This window comes from Tiliqua scincoides, chromosome 3, assembly GCF_035046505.1.
Source record: "Tiliqua scincoides isolate rTilSci1 chromosome 3, rTilSci1.hap2, whole genome shotgun sequence".
Lineage (NCBI taxonomy): Eukaryota > Metazoa > Chordata > Lepidosauria > Squamata > Scincidae > Tiliqua > Tiliqua scincoides.
Genome location: NC_089823.1, coordinates 91,558,613 through 91,581,489, shown reverse-complemented (window position 1 = coordinate 91,581,489; position 22,877 = coordinate 91,558,613). Strand labels below are relative to the sequence as shown.

The 22,877-nt window shown below is 40.5% G+C and overlaps 2 protein-coding genes across 2 annotated transcripts in view; both read right to left on the bottom strand.

The window, feature by feature from the left end:
- Positions 1-3,968, bottom strand: part of IL1RL1 (interleukin 1 receptor like 1) — a 35,274-nt gene extending 31,306 nt beyond the window's left edge. The window contains exon 1 of the mRNA XM_066621331.1: positions 3,911-3,968. Within this exon, the coding sequence (XP_066477428.1) occupies positions 3,911-3,968 (58 nt within the window). The remainder of the gene's footprint in view (positions 1-3,910) is intronic.
- Positions 3,969-8,025: 4,057 nt separating this feature from the next.
- On the bottom strand, positions 8,026-15,523 carry LOC136645080 (interleukin-1 receptor type 1-like). Its single transcript, XM_066621329.1, has 5 exons — positions 15,342-15,523; positions 11,941-12,089; positions 11,433-11,576; positions 9,736-9,903; positions 8,026-8,420 (listed from the first exon to the last, which is right to left on the bottom strand). Exons 1-5 carry the CDS (start codon positions 15,521-15,523, stop codon positions 8,026-8,028), a joined length of 1,038 nt encoding a protein of 345 aa, XP_066477426.1.
- Between the last annotated feature and the right edge of the window lie 7,354 nt (positions 15,524-22,877).

Below are 22,877 nucleotides of genomic sequence, written 5' to 3'. Positions count from 1 at the left end.
GAATGAAGGTCTTGCAATAGCTCAAGGCCTATAAAAGATCTTGCACAAAGCCTTTCCTTCACTGCCACTGCTGTATCACAGATGTAAAACAGCAAGCAGTGGAGGGCACCCTCATCCCACAGCTCACGCAAGAGGTCGAACAGTTGCCCTCACGCTGAGAGCAGTTGCGTCAGGCTGGCAAGGGCTCCAGCAAGTCTCTAGAGAGCCAGAAACTCACTGGAGACTGCGGGCTCTCCACGGGCTGGATTGGGAGTCCCCAAGGGCTGCAAGTGGCACCTGGGCTGGGGTTTGGGCACTCATGTTATAGGTTAATGACAGCCCTAGTGGTAAAACTATGAGCATTCCTAGATCAAAACAGGATTCAAGAGAATGTAATAAAACAGTGTTTTTCAACCTGGGCGTCACAGCTCCCCCCCCCCCCCCGAGCTACCAGAAACACTGCCTTCAACCTTAAGGGGAGTGGTGATGGGCAGGATGGCAGCAACCAGGATCCTGCCTCTGCCAAAAAAAGTGGGGTTTCCAGTGTACTTGGGGTTGCACGAGCATCCTGGAAGGTGCAGGGGCCTGCACTCCCCCATGGACCTCCCTGTGCCTCAGAACAGCTTCCTGATGTGATCATGACCCACATCCAGTTGGGTAGTGAGGCAGTTAGGAAGTTGCAAAACTGGTAGTGAGTTGCAATTGCTTCAGGGAACCATTCTGAAACACAGGGAGGCCCGCACAGGGCTGTCACTGCCAAGTCACCACCCCCCCATCACTGCCCACAAGCATTGAGTAGTTCCCCAACCTTCAAGTAAATGTTGGAACCCACTGTGATAAAGCTACATCTGGTCACATGTGTACAAAACTAGGTTCATATGTGGAACTCTTTTTTTGTTCCAGCAAATATGTTTTGCGTTTACCCTCAAAATGCACTTTACATTGCTCTGGGCAAATCCATCTTGGAATGAAAATAACTGAATTGTAACAGACTTCAAGGGAGAAATTAAGCATCCACAAAGCTTTGGTTAAACAGAATATCCTGATATTCAGCAAATCCAGCTCATTAACAGTCAGGAGGCTCCTCTTACGGCCTTTCCCCTCAACCTAAGCTTCTGCATGTCTGAGACCTCAGCTCTTTCGTGCAGATCAGAATGAATATATATGATTATTCAGAACTAAAACATATCTCTCTGTAAAGGAAGGAAGCCAGAATTGAAAAGATAATGCTGTTTAGATAAGAAGAACAATAAGTAAATTTCAGTTTGCTGGGGAGAAACACTGTCAGTAGAAAAGTTCGAGACTGTGATTGTTACACATTACTTTGACAGTGTAACAGGACTAGAATTGGACTACAAGTCAGACTGTAAATCAGAAATTCTTTAAAATAACTGGAGAAACATGGGTCAGTATCCACACCCTACACTGCAGAAGGAGAGATACAGGTCTACACACATTTTGTTGTTGTAAAACTTAGACCCATTTCGGGCAGGGATGGGAAAACCCAGCGTGGCTTAACTCCAGTCAAATCTAGTCACCAATCCCCCATGACTCGACTCAAAAAAGAGATAACGGGACCACTTTCCAAGTTGATGAGTCACCCTTGAGTAACTCTAAAGGACCCCCATTTAAAAAGCTCACTACAGAAAAAATGGGGCTGCTGCTGGGCTGTGTGTGGGAGTTCACTTTAAAGACTCCTCTGCTGCCCTGTCCCATCTATAAACAGGGCAGGAGATGTGGGAGGGACTGTGACAGAGCCAGGACAGAAGCAAGGAGAGGGAGGAGGAGGATCACATGCAGCAGCTGCAAGGCTTACCAGGATGATTTGATCCTTGCAGCTCTACTCAGAAGTAGTCCCACTGTAGCCAGTGATTTGATGAGTCTCCCTCCTCCCAATCAGCCATGCCATGCAAAGTGTGATTGCTATGAACTCCCGCTCCCCCTTCCTTACCTCCTCTTTCTCCCGGAGCTTCTCAAGCCATATGTAAGGCAAGAACCCCCTTGGCTTCTCCTCCTGCCCTCCCTCAAACAATGAAAATATCAGAATGCTCATCCTTTGTCCAAAGATCAGTCCTTCCTTCCTATCAGAGACAGGAAAAGAGAGCCCAATCCCGCCTCCCCCTCATTCACTGCAACATTAACCCTTCCCTGCCTCGTGGCTGGAACTTCTCTGCTACTCTTCCTATTGGAATGCTGGCCTCACAAGGTTTATTATGCCACAAAAACAGTAAGCAAGCACGCTCAGACACGGGCAGACTCGAGTCAGCATGTGTGGGGATGACTGCCAAGTCAGGGGGGCTCTGACTTGAGTCTTTTTCAGAGTCTTCCACACGTGTGACTCACAAGTCAATGAGTCACCCCAAATCACATATTTTTGCAACTTGAGTCAAAGTCACTGATTTGAGTTCCCAAACCTGATTTTGGGTATATTTGGGGTGCTGAATCAAAAAATGGCATTGGCTTTACAGGATTGGCTCTAGTTTGAGGCTACGGCATAGCCATCTTATATGCTGATTCAAGCAGCTTCCTCATGAGGAAAGCCATGGTGCCAGCTTCCTCATGAGGAAGCTGTTTGAATTAACATGTAAATTGGCTATGCCATACCTCCAAAACTAGAGCCAATCAGGCAAAATGGATGCCATTTTTGGATTTAGCACCCCAAATATATCCAATAAGTCTAACTTTTAAGACAACAAAATGTGCGTAGGCCTGTGCAATCAATTCAAAGCTGAATGTTTTGATGGTGTAGATAACTTTTGGCTTGCTTGCTCAGCTTATCAGGAGGCCGGAAGAGAAAGGCATGGGGTCTGGTGTCTACTGATAAGCTGATGAAACCACATGATAGGAGGAACTTATCTGGAATTAAACAAACTGTTGAAGTTGCAGTTGTGGGTTTTAATCAACCCAACGTAGCTAAGCAGGATGTTTCAGGCATCTGGATTGTCAGGGGCAATATGGTTCTCATTGTCTTGCGCAGAAGTGGCTCTTGGGCAATAACGAGGGTATTGCAGACATCCAGACATCAAGGGTTAGAGTTGGTTGTTGGGTAGGGACTAGCTGGAGCAAAGAGGAACGAGGGGAAATGTGTCCAATTTACAGATAGAAGGGCAGGTGCCACCTGGGTGGAGACAGGACAAGTTCAGTGGAGTGAGTCAACCGCCAGAACTTCTGCTGCTCAAAACCTGCTACAAGATAGATGGGCTATCTGACTGAGCATTTGTGCATAAGTATGAATTGAGAAGTAGTAACAATCTGTAACAATCCTGCTATCAGGAAAATAAAGCACACTTAACTTCATTCAGTAAGGCAGTACTGAAACAATATGTCACTTTGCCACTGCTCACCATAATGGTGGGCATTGGGGGGCACCACTGTTTAACCAGGTGAGCCCTGAAGGATGCATGAAGTTCAACACCTGCTCTGGGCAGATCCATTTCAATATCTCTATAGTTGGTTTTGGGAGAGGGATGTAAGATCATCTATACACAGGAACCTCCCCCCCCCCCCCCAGCATATGAGATTGCTAGGAATCACTTCGAAGAGCCTCTTTGTCTCCTGAGAGCCTCTGGCCCAGTTGACCAAACACAACTAGAGTTGTGCTTGTGGGGTGGCGGAACAGGGGCCATTTAAGTGTGTGCTTTCTCTCTTGGGCATCCTTGACATTTGAGCCCATTCATTTATTCACTCATCTAAGTTCCATCTCTAATGTATTTATTTATTTAAATTTTATATTTAATTTTTTTTTTCTGGCCCTTGACACTGTGCCAGATATTTGTTGCGGCCCTTCAGCCAAAAAATTTGGAGACCCCTGTCCTAGACAAAGAGCCATGACTAGATGTCCCATCTCTCCATTTTTGCAAATAAGAGTTGGGGAAGAAACAACTCAAATCAGGGGTGCAGCGCTGTGAGAAGTAAAATGTGCTTATCTTACCCTCTGTGTGCCTCTGTTCAGACACCTCCATTTTGACTCTGCTAAATTCCACGTCCATGGGGACAACATAATCTAGATGAGTATTAATTGGACCAGTGTGGCTGACCCTGGTAAAAAGCCAGCGTCCTGCTGGGTTGTGTTCACGCCTCTCCACGGGTCAAGTCTATTCATCTCCATATGCCCAAGTGCAGCTTCAAGAGGTTGATCCCAGGTTTCTCAACTTTAGATTAGCAAATCAGAAAGGTAAATGCTTAATCCCCCCAACCCCATAAAAACCCTGACGGTAAAGTAAGACAATACAATAAAGTAACACTTTAAATGCGTTTTTAAAAGCCACCTTGAGCATTTGTTTTGCCATAGGGAAGACGGGATATAAATAAATAAATGTTAAAATATTCCATTGAATGGAAGTTGAAGTTGGTTGGTTGAAAGCACCACACACACAGTTCCAGCATGTATAGAGTTAACTTATCTTGAAATGCCCCTCCTGGACTGAAGGAACTGCAATGAAGTGTTTCCATTTGAGTTTATTTTTTTCAGTTACCTCAATTCCAAGACCCGTTAGCATCTCTTTTTTAATCTTACTTGTCTTAATTCCCTATTCTTACTTGCATTTCTTTGTAATTTATTTGCATTTCTTTGTAATTAGAGCCAAGTACTGTTGCCCCTCACTCGCCTTCCATAGCACTCAGGGCCAACACTGTACAGGACACGTGTGGCTGCAGAAGAGCAGGATCAGTCAGGTTAGTTGGCTTCCCAACTTTTTGCACCTTTAGCAAGACCAGCTTCTGTAATGAGAAGTCCCAGCAAATTTACTGTTTGACTGGACAGCTCCACTCAGGAGTTGCACGAGCATGGACACCCACAGGATCAAACTGTTAGAACTGCTTGGCAAAAGAAACCATCCTTAAAAATGAAACTGTTATGGCTTGTTTTGTTTAAGGAATTATTTTTGCTATAGCTGTTGAATAGAAGAAGGATCTCTTTTAGCATAGGAAGTTGCCTTATTAAGCCTGATCTTTCTCCATTCTACCAAGAGATGCCAGAAACAGAACCTGGGACTTTCCACATGTGCTTTTCCATTCAACTACAGCCCCTTTCCTTAGGTACTTTCAGCTCCCAAAGTATCGACAAAACAATCTATCCCCTTTTAACTACATCCAGATTCCCACACTCCCACTATACACTGCTAAGTGCTGCTAAGATGCCTCCATATCTGGTATAAAGCAAGATCTTGAGATAGGGAGGAAGTTTAAATGTCACTTGAAATAGTTGCAGAATTTTTTACCATTTCCTATCTATCATTTTTCTTTCTGCAAGACACAAGCATCTGTTTGCTGTCTTCCACCCCCACTCTGCCCCACTTGTCTCTGTACAGGTATTCCCTGGTATCCACATGGGTTTCATTCCAGAAGCCCCCCTCAGTTAAACTGTGGATAATAGGGGATGCCCTCTCACCCTCCAGAGGCAAGGGGAGCTGTAGGGCTCCCTCGTCTTTGGAGGGTCTTCTGAGGCCGGCAGAGGCCACACATGACTGGCCGCTGTGGGTCTCAGAATGATAGAAAATAACGTAATGATGGAAAATAGAATGATGGAAAATTGCATCAATCAAAAACCGGAAGTGACTTTCTAATGCCTTATAAGGCATTGGGAGGCCCTGGGAAGCCCTCTGGGGTGCACGGTGGGGGCCCCAGAGGACCCAATCCACAGATGCCTTAAACTGAGGATACGGGATTTGCAGATACAGCAGCCCTCCATATACAGAAAGGATACACACTATGTAAACATGCAAGGGTACAAGGACAGGATGTCATGTTGGTGTATAAATCAAATCACCAACTCTTAACTAGTTAATGCACGATTAGGCCTGACTGGAAGGAAAAATACTATTTCACCTACAGTAATCAGTTTTCAATCATTTCACCGTACTTCTTTTGAGCCACTGTTTGTAAAAGAACATTATTCAGAAGAGTGAAATCTGACATTTGTCTCCTGCCATATATAGCTAGAATATTTTACAGACCCTCTTGATCTTTTCTTGGATTAGGATATCCTTAATTTCCTATGATGTTTCATTAAAATATTACAACACATTCCAAAACCTTTGCTTCAGAAGGACTTCCAATTATTAAAAAAGCGCATCTCTCTAATGTCAAATGAAATAAAAAGAGAAAGGAAATACGAATTTTTATTGCATTATTTTATAAACAGCAGTTTACTGAAGGTTCTCTAAAAAAACACACACACAACTGAAAACATGCTGTATTTGTAGATTCATATCATGTTGGTATTTAAATAGTACAAAAGAATGATAAATACCATATTCATCAACTGTATTTAATGACTTTTTTCAGATCTCCTGTATTTTTGCTGAGCTTTTCCAGGCAGCACAAGACGATACGGAAACTGGTTTACAGCCCAATCTTACCCAGGGCTGATAGTTTTTCCTTTTCCTGGTTTACCTTTACTAGTTTTTCTTTTTATAAGAACTATTTTTTATTAGCAAGTTAGGAGATTTTTGTGGATTCATTTTTTCTCTGAGGGATCATTCTCCATCTTTACTTATCACCAAGCAAGACATTCAAGCAAAAATGGTAGCTGTGAACTTGACTATTTTCTTTTAACTCTGGATAGGGACAGCTTACAGTTCAGGGACCTCCTAATGCAGTCTTGTACAGGAGTGCTCAGGACTGAATCTCATTGGGTTCAGTGGGGCTTGTTCTCTGTTGGGGACTGCAGCCTGAAGCTAATTTAGCAGGCCTTTTCTTTTAAATACAAGGCAGGAGAGTTTAGGTGGGCTTTTGCAAATAGCATTATTTGGTTATGCTGCATTGGGTACCCTGATTTACATTTATTATTTTAATGACTTTGTATTGGTTGCCTTGTCAATTTCAAGTGTTTTTATATGTTCCATAATTGGATGCCCTTCGGAGAGATAAAGCAGAATAGAAATTTAGAAAAAAAATAAAGCTAAATTACATGTGCTTTGTTGTCTGTCTGATAAATCAATAAACCATTTGACACACTTCAGTTATAATTTGGAGTCTGGGGTCTTTTGTACAGTTCAAGCTTTACCCACTAGAGTAGCATTTTCAATGATTGTGCCGTGGCACACTAGTGTGCCCCGGATGGTCTGCAGGTGGGGCGTGGGAGTTTGGGGAAGCAAGCCCCTGCTGTCAGTGTGGTGTGTCTTGTCAATTGTCAAAAAAAGGATGGTGTGCCTTGGCAATTTTAGTGCCTTGTCAGTGTGCCATGAGATGAAAAAGACTGAAAATCGCTGCACTAGAGTGTAAGAAGAGCCTGACTTTCAATGTACTGTACTTTTTTCTCACTTGACAATGGCAACATCAACCAATGTGCCTGCATGCCTGAAACAGCCACCAGAAACAAAATATTATTATTTATTAACTTTATTTTTACCCTGCCTTTCTCCCTGTAGGGACTCAAGGCTGCTTACAACAAAGGTTAAAAACATAAATTAAAAAAATAATTTAAAAACAGATAAAAACATATTTGCAAAAATATTATGGAAACATTTTCCACATCACTTTGTGGTACTTCAAACACAATGTTTTTCAGTTGAGGCAACTTACAAGTTCACCAGGGAGCTATCAAGTGCTAAATCACTTCGTGAAATGCATCCATGTGAAAATCAGCTTATGAATTTGCATCTTTGAAGAAAATAGGGCTCAGCTTGTCCAAGACGATAGCATGAAGATGCAGAGCAATACCTGCTTCCTCTTCTCCCCAGTAAGCATGTTGCAGGGAGACAACAGGACAGGAATGACTAGGTGTAAAGCAATGGCCAAGCAAACGGTCTCTCCTGTGACTCAATTCCTTACACATTTCCATTGCACAGGGCATAACTTTACTCGTGCTACCATCCTGGCAGACAAGTGCACTTCCCAAAGGCCCAACCCGTCTCAGGAAATGGAAGGCACTGAATGCGCTAACTATGCAGAATGGGGTAACATGGACAGGCAGTCACTGTAGAATTTATATCAGTTGCTTACTTATGAAAGGGATTAAGGCACATCAGTCTGGACATGCTTTTAAGGCAAGGAGTAGACTGGGCAACCCACAGGAACCTCATCCAGCTGACTCAGTTATTACTGTCATCTTGAGATAGTAGTTGCAGAATTGGTAGAAATCTGTGGCAGCAAGTGGAATTCTGAATGAGATGCAGATCTTCTCGGTGGCATCTGATACCTCACATTTTTCCAGAATGTTGTATCCGCTGACAGAGATTTTTCTGCAAAATCCTTTTTCCACCTGATTGCTCCATGCTTTTGCTTAATGTATTGAATTGATTCTGGCATGTTTGTGTAGTCCTGTAACTTCCCCATCTCAATTAGTATCACTTTAATTCCGTAACAAACAAGTGCATTGTATATAGCTATTTGCTGTTCGGATGTTTCTTCCAGCCTGCTGCAGCTTGATAGTTCTGGCTCCAGAATGATAATCAGCCTTCTGCTGTGCTTAATGGTGTCATCAGCGATGTGGATCACTGCTGTAATTTAAAGGATACCATAAAGTGTTTCCTTCATGGTCATAAGCAAAACCTCTCCCACCAGGAACAAACAATAGCTTCATTCAACAAGAAAAAGAAAGGGTCCACTAAGAAATAAGCATGTATACCATCAGAGTGCCTCAGGTCATATACAAACAGCAACAAAAGTATAAATTATTCTTTACATGTTGCTTCTGAAGGAAGTGAGTAATCTAACTTCTCCAGCAAGAGACAGTAGTTTGCAGTTAACACATTTCTGTCCTGTTCCTTTGTCTGAAGAATATTCAGCTGTGCCCTACACTAATTTTTAGAATGATGCTTGTGTATTTTTACTTTACATAAGAACAGCCCTGCTGGATCAGGCCATAGGCCCATCTAGTCCAGTTTCCTGTATCTCACAGTGGCCCACCAAATGCCCCATGGAGAACACAAGACAACAAAAGACCTGCATCCTGGTGCCCTCCCTTGCACTGGCATTCTGACATAGCCCATTTCTAAAATCAGAACGTTGCACAAACACTTCATGGCTTGTAACCCAGGATGGACTTTTCCTCCAGAAATTTGTCCAATCCCCTTTTAAAGGCATCTATGTCAGATACCATCACCACATCCTGTGACAAGGAGTTCCACAGACTAACTGCAGGCCGAGTAAAGAAATATTTGATATTTAACAGTAAAGACTGTGTATATGTAATAAGGGAGCTATTGAGAACTTATCTCATATTCTTTTACACTGTCCACTATATGAAGATCTTTGGCAGACTAACCTGTATCCTTATTTACCATCGCATTTTTGGAACTCAGACTAAGGGCACAATCCTCACCCCTTATGTCATTGCTTTCCAGCACTGACATAAGGGCAATGCAGCTCTGAGGTAAGGGAACAAACATCCCTTACTTTGAGGAGGCCTCTGTGAGTGACACCCAACTGCAGGATGCAGCACATGTCCCACTGACACCACTATGCCAGTGCTGGAAAGCACTGACATAAGGGGTTAGGATTGCACCCTAAGACAGTATTCACCTACTATTAGCCTCAGAAGGCCAGGACTTTGTTAGACAGATTGTCGTTTATCTTCTGTCAGTTATCCAACAACACCAAACACTATTTACCCCTTCCGCCAAACTATAAGGATTGACTGTCTCTGTAGTAACTACTTAGAAAGTAAGGAACATCAGCTTTAACTAATTTTATTGTCTCTCACTCTGTTCTTGTTGTCTGTGTGTTTATTGTTGTGGATTTGTTTCCTGTTAAGTATGTGTTATGCCTATAAAAGTTCTACATACAATACATACTTTGATATTTAAAACATACCTTGCCCTGGTAGGTCATCCCTTCCAACTATGAAAAGATTATATCCACACTGTCTCTCCAAAACATCAGGCAGAATTTTAAGAACAAAGTTATCTAGGCAATAAACGTGACCCTTCCCATTTGCCTTCAGGGACAAGACATATGCATCATAGATCTTCCCATCTGAAACTGTCAAGAGAAAAACATATTTTATATACCTTTTCCAATTGTTTTCTTAAATTATATGCAGCCAAATTGAAGAGTATGGGTTAGGAGCCACATATGGTTCAATCTTTGTTCTAAGAACCAATTTGAAAGTGGGATGAAAAACACCACATGTACATATAATTAGCCTCAATATATGCAACCATGTACACAGACAAGATTAAAGTAAAGCTATCGATAATGACATACATTGTTTTCTACAATATGACCCAAGCACAATCAATGACTATACAATACATAGATTATCGTTTTCACACAAACCTTCTTGATGTATGGAAAGCTGGACAAATCTCCTTCCACCAACACCAAGGTACAAACTACAGATTTAAACACATCAAGACTGGCAATTTGACAGTCATTCCCTTTTGCCAGGGTACCCTGAAAACTATGGTTCCCAAAGGGAGGCTAGGGATCTCTCTCAGAATCCTCACCAAACGATCATTCTCAGGATTCTTGTGGTGGGGGACGGAAGTCATGATAAACGGGTATAAAATCCACCCTCTGAATTTGTAATGTGCAGAAAGGCCTGACATTTCAAACTATGCTTGAATAAAGACTGCCATAAAACTCTCTCCCCCCCCCCCCCAGTAGTCAACATCTTGATGCAACTCCTAAAGAAGTCATGAGTTAAGCTTAGAAATAATTTGTGGTGTATTCATCTGTCTTTGTATTTGGAAATTCTTCAAACATTCTGCCATCAAATTTCCAAGCATTCCTGCACAACTATGAGACCTATTAAAAAAAAAACTAATGATCCAATCCTATCCAGGATTGGGACACCAGCAAACACTCTGAGTGTGCTGCCAGTGCTGGCAACAGTGCTAGAGGCCCACCACTGGACCAGAAATAGTGAGTCTGATGGCAGTGGAGGTGGAACGGAGTGGAGGGGGATTGAGGGAGTTCCCAGGTGGGGAGGGGGGCAGGGTTGGTGACATTCGCAGGTGACCATATCCTAGCCTCTTCCCTCTCCCTTTCTGCCACTGTTACACACCTTGAACATACACCTGCAGAATATCACATGTAAATCCAAGGAGTCCCACGGTGGAGATGGAGTCTTTCCACAGAGGCTTTCCAAGTGAACAATAATTCACTTACCCTGGACAGACCTCTCCAAGTGCCCTACACAGCTGCATCAATGGCAGGGGGATTTAGATAGGATTGGGCTGTCAATGTCTTACAATTCTGACAATGCTCTACCCAATGAATATATTTTATAATTTCATGGTATGTAACCCAATGTATATCATTCAAGAATAAATGCAATAATGTTAGGAGACTTCAGTCATGTAAGCCATGTAGGAATGTAAGAGACTTCAGTCATTCTCTTACAAAATCCCAGTTGAATGTTCTCATTCAAAATTTGTGAGTGTTGACACCCTTGCAGATAGAGTAATAAAATAGTCATACTTACATGCTGAAAAATATGACATTAAAAAAATCCAAATAGAATTTCAGGTCTAAAATCCCCACACAACCTGGTTACCTTGACATACCTACTTTACTTATCAAAGGACAGCCGGAGTTCCGATACCAGAGGACAATATTAACCTTGAAGACCTTGCAGATCCACACAATAACTGTTCCAAAGACAAGTGTTGTGAGCAGTAACCCAATCAGTGGTCTCCTAAAATCTGGGACTACCTCAATGAGGCAAATGGGAGGGGAAAAGGGTTTGAGAGACTGTGAGCTTTCAAACAAACATCTGCACTATAATCTGAAGACATCTCTTATGTAAATTCTTTTTAAAAAACACAAGCACAAACTGGGGAATGTTAATCTCTTGTTTATTTAGTTAGTTTATATAAAGAATTTACCTTTTCCAAGCAAATGGCCAAATCTACAGAAACAGATGTTTTCATTTTTGGGTCAAAAAACAGCTTGATACTGCCACAAGTCAGAGTATTCTTATACCTCAGAAAAGTACCCATAAATCACTCTTAAATGTCAGTGCAGAAATTAATATGGCATGAGAAAAAAACAAAAAAACAAGATGTGCCTTACCTTTGTCCTTTAATTTAACATATGCTGTAACATGACCAAAGTGATTCAGAGCATGACACACAAGTGGATGCTCATATTCCCTCTTACTGACTTCTAAAATGTTGAGCCTCACTGTACAAAAAGGCTGTCGATCCAACAGCACTTCTTTTCTATTGAAAAACAAAAACACAACAGGTAAGCAGCAAACTTTCAAAAGAAAAATACAAAACATGTAGTGTTTAAATACAGACATAGCATACTATCCACACTCAGCATGTGTGACAGGATGAGAGGGACTGGTCTATCCCCTTAATGTTTTCATTAGATGTTTCATTCAAATGTTTCATTCAACTGGCTACTGTCTGTACTACGTAGGCCAGACACGCATGGTTTCTGCACCTACATAAATCTGGCAGAGCTATCAGGGGCCTGACAAAATGGTCATGGAGCCCTAGGACATTATGGCCAAATCCCATTTCTTCCTAAGCACTAGGCATTGCGAAAGTACCATAAAGCACTTCACGACTACTGTAGAGTAAGGAGCGCCGGCAGGAAAAGACCACACCACTGCACTGGTGCTGGATCCCGAGGAATAGCTGCCAGTGCACGTAAATTCTGTACCGAGCAGCGCAGATTTGAAAAAGGATGTAATGAAGTGGGGTAAGGACAGAATGGGGAGGGATCAGGTCCAGAATGGGGTCAGGATCAGCAGGAGGCAGCCTCTGTCGTATCCTAACCCCTTTTCTGGACCTGGAAGCCCTATAAGGGGCTCCTCAGACATGAGGCAGCAATTTTGCTGGTGCAGATCCAAGTAGCCCCATTCAGCAGGGTGGGGCTTAATATGGGGTAAGAGAACCAATGGTCCCTTACTCCGAGGCCTGCTCGATCCCAGTGCTGAATATAACGTGGCCCACTGCACCACCACTGGATAGGATTGTGGTGCCTCTTTGCCATCTCTGCTCTTGTTGTCGCTTAGTCGTTAAGTTGTGCCTGACTCTTCATGACTCCGTGGACCACAGCAAGCCAGGCCTCCCTGTCTACCACTAACTTCTGGAGTTTGTCCAACTAAAATATTTTCTGTTCAACAATTTTGAATAGCAATAGTTGCAAAATATTAAAACTTCATAAATTAAAATATGGTCTTGAAACATATAGGTTATTATCGCATTATTCCTTTAGAAGTGATTATCTTGTTCAAAGAAACATCTTAAATTATTTTAGTTGAGAAAATTGTATATTTGGAAGTCTACTTACTCATAAATTTCAAAAAAGTTATTTTTATTATAAGAATTAATGTAAGAACCATTCACTTTCCAAAATACTTGATACTGTTCAGCACCTGATGCGTTGCAGTCCACAACAACACTGGACCCTGAAAGAGAGTCATTATCAACAGTGGTGAACCCACCCAGTCCCGCACCCGAGGCAAAGGTCCGCAATGCCACCCTCCCCATGCGAAGCCGCCCCCCACTCACCTGGAGTGAAACAGAGCCCCACATAGCTCCAGGACTGACCCAAAAAGCCTCCTAAGGCTTCCCCGCGGTCTTAAACTGCTTTAGGCAAACCAGAAACACAGTTTCTGACCACATTGGGAGCCTCAATGAGGTTTCCCGTGCGGTCCTAAAGGCACACAGACTCAGCACCCGGGGCATCTGTCCTGTTCACAAAGCACTAGGTCCGCTGCTGCTTATCAGATAAAAAGTTGTTCCTGGTTTACTCAAATATCACATGGTTCCCTTCCTCAAAAGCACAAACACATCAAGTCAAATGGGAGTCAGTGGGAGGCCCAGAGGGATAAGAGAACAGGACAAGTTCACACTTCTGCAGCATGGAGCAGATGTCAGTATAAAGCACCAAAAATATTTAAATTGTGACTCGAAACTACCAAAAATCATACATATTTCTAAGCAGTCAAGAGTTCCCATAATGCCAAAGTCAATCAAAGGACCACAGTATTTTACATCAAGAAAAGCCACACTTTGTTTCCTTTTGCCCAAATCTGCATGATTAGGAACCCTGAGATACAGAAAGAAGGTTTCTGATGCAACCAGGAGTGGAAAAGCTACTGCTTTCCTTCAAGAGTTTGTTCACAAAATCATTTGAGTTACAATACCCTTACCTGCAAATCAGAAAGGTCAAGGATCATAGAGTGCTAAGTTCTCTACGTTGTGCTACAGGGAAGGGATACAGAAATGCAATACCTCTCAAATGAAAGGAAACAGAATACTAAACCAGCAGAGGGAGCAAACAGCACACAAGTCTGAGACACGTCTACTTACTCCCCCATAATGCTAAACCATGGTTTAGAGTTATGTCTGAATATCCCCAATTTTCAAGGGTTGGAGAAGAAATGTACAGTCACCCCGTGTCTTATGTAAGGGTTACGTTCAAGAGTCCGCACGTAAAGTTAAAATCATGTATAATCAAAATTACATTGAGAATCCTTTACATTGGAAAAATCGGTATTGTCTGTTTAAACATTACAAGACTAGGCAACAGCAGCTTCTTTCTTTAATCTCAGCCGCACTAGGTGTCTCTATTAAGTGGAATTGTCTTTACTGCTTAAACTGTTGTTTTTCTCTGTGTGTGTGCATAACATGTTTATTCATGCATGTGTGTGTGCCTGATTTGCCAAGTGTGTATAGTTAAATTCACACAAGTCGACTGTGCCTACAACAAGGGGCAGCTATACCTCAGCACACAATATATTGAAACCTCTGCACTGTGGGGCATTCTGGCTATTGGTCATTGAGAGGAGACAGGGCTGATTAGCAAAATGATAATGGAAGCTAGAGACTGGAAACTGGATTGGACTGATTCATGGAATTAACTGATGCACATAAACTACTTACCAAGTTCTATTTCAATTGAATGGTTTCTTGGAAACCAAATTTTTGGAGGCTGATTTGGTGGGCTTTCTGGAAAAAAAAGGGGGGCAGCTTAATATCTGCTTTGATATCAGAACCTCTTCACATAAGTCAAAAGTCACACTCAGGAACCCTGTAACATTACCTGGTTACACCATGCTCCCCAAAAGAGTCTGTTAGATTTCAGATAATATGCAAATCACAGAGGAGGCAGGACTATTATTCTCTTCTCACATGCCCCAGAATCTTCTGCATCTACCTTGTGCAATTTTCTAGCAGCAAAGGAACTTCACTGCGTAGTGAAGAAACCTTTGCAGCATCACAGAAACATGGTTACATCTCTGGATTGCTGATTATGTCCTCTCCCCTGGTCCACCTTGCCCTCTTTTATTACTTTTCCTATAAGGGTAGATGGTTCTTTCCTTTAACGTGACTTCCTCAACAAAATATTCAAACCATAAAAGGTTAAAACTACACTTGGGCATTGCCATCCTAACTTTCTTAAACCATACAGCACAGATGTTAAGGTGTTGTACCCAGGATCACAGTCCTTACCTTTCACACATATAAAGGAGGTTGTTACCTGTAACCATTAGGCGAATATCTCTTGAAATGCTATATTTTTTTCCTGTGTCATAATAAGGCATTTTGCACGTATAGCTTCCTTGGTCCTCCATTGTTGTGTTGTTTATTAGAATGTAGTCCTTTAACCTTTGAAACCTTTCATCTTTAATCATCTTGCAATCCTGTATGAGAACCACCAGCAGTCAGAGGAGGAGATACAAAACTATCCATTCGGTATTTACTTGACTGATTTAACAGTTAGTACACTTCGGGGCCCAATCCTATCCAACTTTCCAGCACTGATGCAGCTGTACCACTGGGGAGTGCACTGCATTCTGTGTTGCTGGAGGCAGTCACAGATGCCAACTCAAGATAAGGAAAGGTTTGTTCCATTATTTTGGGGTTGAACTGCAGCTGTATTGGGCCCGGAAAGTTGAATAGGATTGGGCCCTTTGTCACAGAAGCCAGTGGAAATGACTTGAATTATGATGAAATTTTCAGTAAGGAAAAAAAGGAAGGAAATCCAACTTATCAAAGAACTAACCTTAAAATTAAAGAAGAAAGAGCGGGAGTTCCAAGAAAATCCATCTAGAGAGGAATTAGTTGCAAATATACAGAAACTTCAACATGAGATCAGAATCATACAAACGGAAGAAATGGAGAGAAAATTAAGATTAATTAAACAGAATTATTTTGAAAACGCTAATAAACCTGGAAGATGGCTGGCACACAGACTGAAAAAAGAACGACAGAGGAACTTTATAAATAGTTTGATAGATGAAAATGGAATTGAGAAATACAAATCCTCAGAAGTTAAACTTATTATTGAAAATTTTTTTCAACAATTATACAAGAAATATAATGTAGATCCGGACCTGCAAATGGATTATTTATTAAAAAACAATATGCTAAAATTGACATCAGAACAGAAACTAATTTTAGATCAAAAAATTTCCATGCAAGAACTATCAGAAGCAATCAAAAGACAGAAAAATCAGAAATCTCCCGGACCAGATGCCATTCCAGCAGAATATTATAAATTATTTGAAGAGACGATACAATTACCATTTAAGAATCTGGTTAATGATATATGGGAAACAGGAAATATTCCAGATTCATGGACAGAAGCTTTAATTACGTTAATACATAAACAAGGAACAGAAAAGAAAGAAATTAGAAATTATAGGCCAATTTCTCTTTTGAATACAGACTACAAGGTTTTTGCATCAATATTGGCTGAAAGATTAAAGAGAGTTCTGCTGCAAATAATACACCAAGATCAAACGGGCTTCTTGCCAAAACGACACTTAAAAGATAATGTGAGAGTTATTATTAATATAATAGAATATTTTGAGGCACACTCAGAGAAAAAATTAGGATTAATTTTCGTAGATGCGCATAAAGCATTTGATAGAGTAAATTGGAACTTTATGATTCAACAAATGTACCAGATGAACTTTGGGCCAAAGTTTATAAGGGTTATAGAGAAGATATATACCAAACAAACGGCAAGAATAAAGATAAATGGTGACATAACAAGAATGATAGAAATCCAGCAGGGAACAAGACAAGGATGCCCTCTATCTCCATTACTGTTTATTATAACTCTGGAAATATTAAACAATATAGTAAGAAGAGATGAAAGAATTGTGGGAGTGAAGATCCAAAATGAAGAATTTAAAATTCAAGCTTATGCAGACGATCTCACTTTTATCTTGGAGAATCCAACCCAGTCTTTAAAATATTTGATAGAGAATCTGACAGAATACGGTAAAATGGCAGGATTGAGGATAAATTATGATAAAACGAAAATATTAGTGAAAAATATGAGAAAACAAGAGAAACAGCAACTACAGTAATTTGGTATTAATATCACAAAGAAAGTTAAATATTTGGGAATTACTGTATCAGATAAATGTAGTGAGTTGATGGAAAATAATTATCTAAAGTTAATGATGGAGATTAAGAAAGACATAAAAAGATGGAATGGATTAAATTTATCATTGTTGGGTAGAATAGCAACAGTTAAGTCAAATGTGCTGCCAAGAATATTATTCTTATTTCAGACAATCCCAATTTTATTAAAAAAGGTGTTCTTTCAAGATTTGAATAAAATGATGGCTAATTTCATTTGGCAAGGGAAAAAAGCTAGAATAAAGATGAAATTATTACAAGATGTGAAAGAACGAGCTGGTTTCGGAATGCCAAATTGGGAAATTTATTACTATGCAGCGGCATTAAATTGGATAAAGGATTGGGCAGAAGCCGAAAAATCTAGAGAGTTAAAATTAGAACTACACGATTTGCAGGTTGGTCCACATGCCTTTTTGATTTATGATAAAGCCAAATATCATAGTTACTTTAAACAACATCTGATAAGAAGAGCATTGTTGTTTGTCTGGGAACAAATCAGATATAAAGTTTACGAGAAGATTCCAAGATGGGTGAAACCGTTAGAAATTGATACTAGGCCAATGTGGTTGCAAGGTTCACAGAATAGGAGATATGATGAATTATTAGATGAGAAAGCAGTTATGTACTCAAAAGAGGTATTGTGGGAGAAAGGGATTGAACTGGATTGGTTGACGGAGTTACAGATTAAAACAAGATGGTTGAAAGATAAAAAAGAAGGAATCTACCCAGAGGAGACGGAATTTGATAAAATATTTTTATCAAATGAGCAAAATTATATCAGAAGGATGTATCAATATTTGTTGAGTATGGAAATGGTAGACGAATCGGTAAAAGAGGTAATGATTACATGGGCAAAAAATATTGGACGTAATATAACAATGAATAATTGGGACCAGCTTTGGAAGAGAAATATGAAGATAATTAAGGCAGTAACAATGAAAGAAAACATATACAAAATGTTTTATAGATGGTACCTGTCTCCAGATAGATTAGCAAAAATGTATCCCGGCACATGCGATAAGTGTTGGAAATGCAAAGAGGTGAAAGGTTTTTTTTATCATATGTGGTGGCTTTGCCCTAAGGCCAAAAATTTTTGGCAAAAAATATATAGAACTATTCAAATTATTTTTAATTGTGAAATACATTTCCAACCAGAACTGTTTCTCTTGAGTATTTTTCCTGAAAGTTATAACAATGATCTTAAACATATTTTGTTGTATGCAATTACTGCAGCGAGATTGGTATATGCTAGATTGTGGAAGAACCCTGATACTCCCACTGTAGAGATGTGGATTGAGAAATTATATGAGATGGTTGAAATAGATGTATTGACGGAAAGATTGGGAGATGGCGAAATAGAGAGAATACAGAAATTGTGGAAACCATTGTATGAGTGGTTAGATAAACAATAAGTTATTCAAGGATGATAGGTAGGGAAACATAAGAGTATCGGCTACAGTTCTGCGATTTCCTGGTGTTTTTTCCCTTGTGTATTACCCTGTACATATATGTTTGTGATTTTTCCTGTACCCATGTCTTAAAGTAAGTAAATAAATAAAAAAAAAAAAAAGAATGTAGTCCTTTAACCTTTGAAACCTTTCATCTTTAATCATCTTGCAATCCTGTATGAGAACCACCAGCAGTCAGAGGAGGAGATACAAAACTATCCATTCGGTATTTACTTGACTGATTTAACAGTTAGTACACTTCGGGGCCCAATCCTATCCAACTTTCCAGCACTGATGCAGCTGTACCACTGGGGAGTGCACTGCATTCTGTGTTGCTGGAGGCAGTCACAGATGCCAACTCAAGATAAGGAAAGGTTTGTTCCATTATTTTGGGGTTGAACTGCAGCTGTATTGGGCCCGGAAAGTTGAATAGGATTGGGCCCTTTGTCACAGAAGCCAGTGGAAATGACTTGGAGCAGAGAAATAGAAGGCAAGAAAAGGGTTAACCACTTCCCATTCTATTCTATAACATCTTCAGTCTACATTCCTTTGCCTGAAGTGGCTTTCCAATTATTACTATAATTTAAAACAAAACTGAATTGTGGCTAGTCACATGTGTTTGAATAGAACACATAGCATACAACATGCATAACACTGTGTAACAAAATTTGAACAATTTCATGTTTATGTGAATATTTCAATGTTTCTTTATTAATTTTTCTGCTGTTTCTGGCACTGCATCAATAGTTTGGCCACAATTTACACCATGAAGTTGTATTAAACGACACACATTGCAATGCACTGGCAATGTTTACAATATTGGCAAGATAACACAAAATTTAAGATAAAAGTTTTCATGATATAAAAAAACTAAGATTACCATTTGAATCACCTCTGAATTGTATAAAGATATATTAAAAATTCAACATAAACAATGTTTGAGTTATGCAGTATAATAAGTACCCTTACAGTTTGAATTTAAAAACCACCTTTCCTGTACATATGTAATTTCCACATATGTAAGTCTCTGCTTGAAAGACCTCAAAGTGTTTAGATCAGTGTTTCTCAAACTGTGGATCAGGACCCACTAGGTGGGTCATGAGCCAATTTCAGGTGGGTCCCATTCATTTCAAAATTTTATTTTTAATATATTAGACTTGATGCTACCATGGTATGTGGTTGTATTTGGAGATATGTTACAGATCTGTACTTTTAACAGGCTACTATGTATGTTTTTAACAATGATAGTAAATGGGACTTATTCCTGGGTAAGTGTGGATAGGATTGCAGCCCAGGATTGTTAACAAATTTTCGTGCTTGATGATGTCGCTTCCAGTCATGACATCACTTCTGGTGGGTCCTAACAGATTCTCATTCTAAAATGTGGGTCCCAGTGCAAAAAGTTTGAGAACCACTGATTTAGATCATGGGGCCGGTTCTCAAAATGTAAGCACACGCTTGGAGAGAGAAAAAACCCTCCAACTTCATTTTCTTATACCTTGTACCAAAGGATAGGGTGGGTCTCTGCTCTGAAAGAATCCAAATCAGGACACATAATCTTCGCACTTTGTGATGTGAATACATCCTGAGAGATCGCAAACTTCTCATTGAAACATGAACCATTGTTTTTTGAAAAGACCACCAGGTAAAAATAACTTCTGCTGCAATGGGTTGCATTCCTACAGTGGAAAAAAAGACACAACAAAATTGGCTCCTGGGAAACATGAAGTTAGACCATCGAAGTGCTTGGAATGTACAGGACAGCAGTGAGTGGTTTGAAAAACTGACCTTTCTGCTACTAAAATTTTAATGACATGGAGACAGAATTTGGATTTTCAGAGAGCAGAAATAGCTCTGAAAACTCAACCTAGTCCCTTACAGGGAGCAACAATTGTCTGCATACAATAAGGCATGCTCCTATTGTTCATGAATCATAGGTGAAAGTTGCAATTGAATCACATGCACAGCCTCCACACTGCTGCCTTTTAGGATAATAAAATGCCAGGACAGTGCAAAAAAACAAACAAAAGCACAATTCAAGAATACCAACAAAATACTAAAGCAGTAGCAAACCAAAAGTGCCAGCCAAAATAAGCAGTTAAAGTTTGGTAGAACAAAAGAGTTCTCAGCATGTGTTTAAAAACAGGACAGGTAGGAACTTGACAAACCTTAATGGGGAGAGAGCCCCATAGGTGAGGTGTTGCCACTAAAGAGAACCTATCCCTGGACCCAACAAACTTGTATTAAGGGAAGACCAGATTGCAGAACTAGACTGGCAGATTAAAAGGCCCAGACAAGCTCAAGTCAGTAAAGAGGTTCATTAACCCATTTCTGCCCAGCCCACAGGTTATACATTTGACCCCTGTTGCATTTATGCAACACCGGGCAGAAATGGCTTAAGCAAAGCCAGTCCCAGGTCATGCAGTCTGTGTTCATACCAGCACTCTGAACACATTACCACATCTGCTTATGTGCCACTGAAACATTACTGTGACCCTGCATTGCTTCTGAAGTCCCTATCACTGGATGTCAAATGAAATCTTTTTTCCAAATATTATCCCAGAATGTATTAACAACACCATTCTTCTCTAAAGTTATCTTTTACTTTTCCTATTACCATGTTTTTGAAAGCTATTTAATAGCTTTAGGGCAAGTTTGTGGGCTTATCTTGCAAAAGCAAGGTTAGAAAACTCTACAGTTCTGGGGAAGAACATGCCTCCCCCATGAGGGCAATCCCTAAACTACAGTTTGTTCATTTATTTATTTATTTATTTATTAGATTTGCATTCTGCCCTTCTCCCCGAAGGGCACCCAAGGCATGTTACATTCCTGGTAGGTATGGATGACTATATTTGGAGATCCCTGCATGTGCTTATTTCCTAACAATGGTGTTTTTAATTCTTTAACTTATTTTAATTGTTTTTGTTTTAAAGTTGGAGAGTCATGCATATATCTACTTTCACTGTCCCATCTGCTTTGATATAGTGGGTTCTGGATTGCCTTGGTTGTGAAATAGAATATTAGCCAAGTCTGGAGAGACAAAATGTAGAAGACGAACTCATGAACCAATTTTATAAATTTATGCTGCAATTCTGAAGGGCCAGTCCTATTAAACTTTTCAGGGCCAATGCAGCCACAATGCAGTCCCAAGCCTCCATGACTGCCTCCCTCATCACAGGATGCAGGATATGCCCCATTCACATGGCTGCATCAGTGCTGGAAAGTTGGATAGGATTGGGCCCCAATTTTGTTCTGTGGAGTTTACTCCCAGGTAAAAAAGCATTACATTGTGCTATAAAGTGCGCAAGGCTTGCTTGCAGGACATAGACCTTTGAATTATACCTTGTACATGCAATACATTGCTTGTGGTACACAATTTTTCCCTGACTTACCTAGAATAAGCTAAGGATTAAATGAACAACTAATACAAGTGGTCATCTTCTTGGACCCAACAAATTATAGATCTAGCTTAAGACATCTAACAGACACTACATTATTAGTTTTTTATCATCATTAATCTTATATGATCCATCAATGCTCTCCAAAAAAAAGAAAAAAGAAAAAAAGAAATCAATGCCAACTGAGCAATGTTACTATAATCTTATTCTAATTTCCAAGAGAAGGAAATCAGAGTTTCCAATATAGGCGATATTATAAATAACATTTCATGCTGGGAATAGCTACCCTTGTTTACTGGCTCTTGTACTCGAGTTAATCCCATGCTTAGGCTTCTAATGAAACACACCACAGTGGCGGTCCTGAGCTTTTTCTTGCTCAGGGTCACCACCTGTCTCAGTCTGCCGCCCCCCCCACCTGTGACCAGGAAATAACTGCATTGACATCATCACATCACCACAATTGCTTCTGGAATCGAGCCGGTAGTTCAAGCCTCTCCCAGAGTGATTCCGCATCACTCTGGGCAGGCCCCCTTCCTCTCCTCCAGGCAGTGAGGCTCCTCCAACACAGCTCAAAGAGGCACAAACTTGCACCCAGAATGGCTGCCACTCTGGGCACAATTCCACTCTGGATGGCACCTTTTGCCTCCTCTAAGGAGATGAAAGACAGCCCAGAATTGCGGCCAGAGGGTGCAAACTGCAACCTTTCCAGCTGTGCTTCAGCGCCGGATTGGGCTGCCCCCATCTCCTTCTTTATAGGAGAAGGGGTG

Coding starts and splice junctions, on each gene's coding strand:
- LOC136645080 (XM_066621329.1), bottom strand. CDS start 15,523: ATGATTAAAGATGAAAGGTTTCAAAGGTTAAAGGACTACATTCTAATA. Junction 11,577..11,940: donor TGTTAAATTAAAGGACAAAG/GTAAGGCACATC, acceptor TCATTGAGGTAG/TCCCAGATTTTAGGAGACCA. Junction 8,421..9,735: donor GGATGACCTACCAGGGCAAG/GTATGTTTTAAA, acceptor TTTAAATTACAG/CAGTGATCCACATCGCTGAT.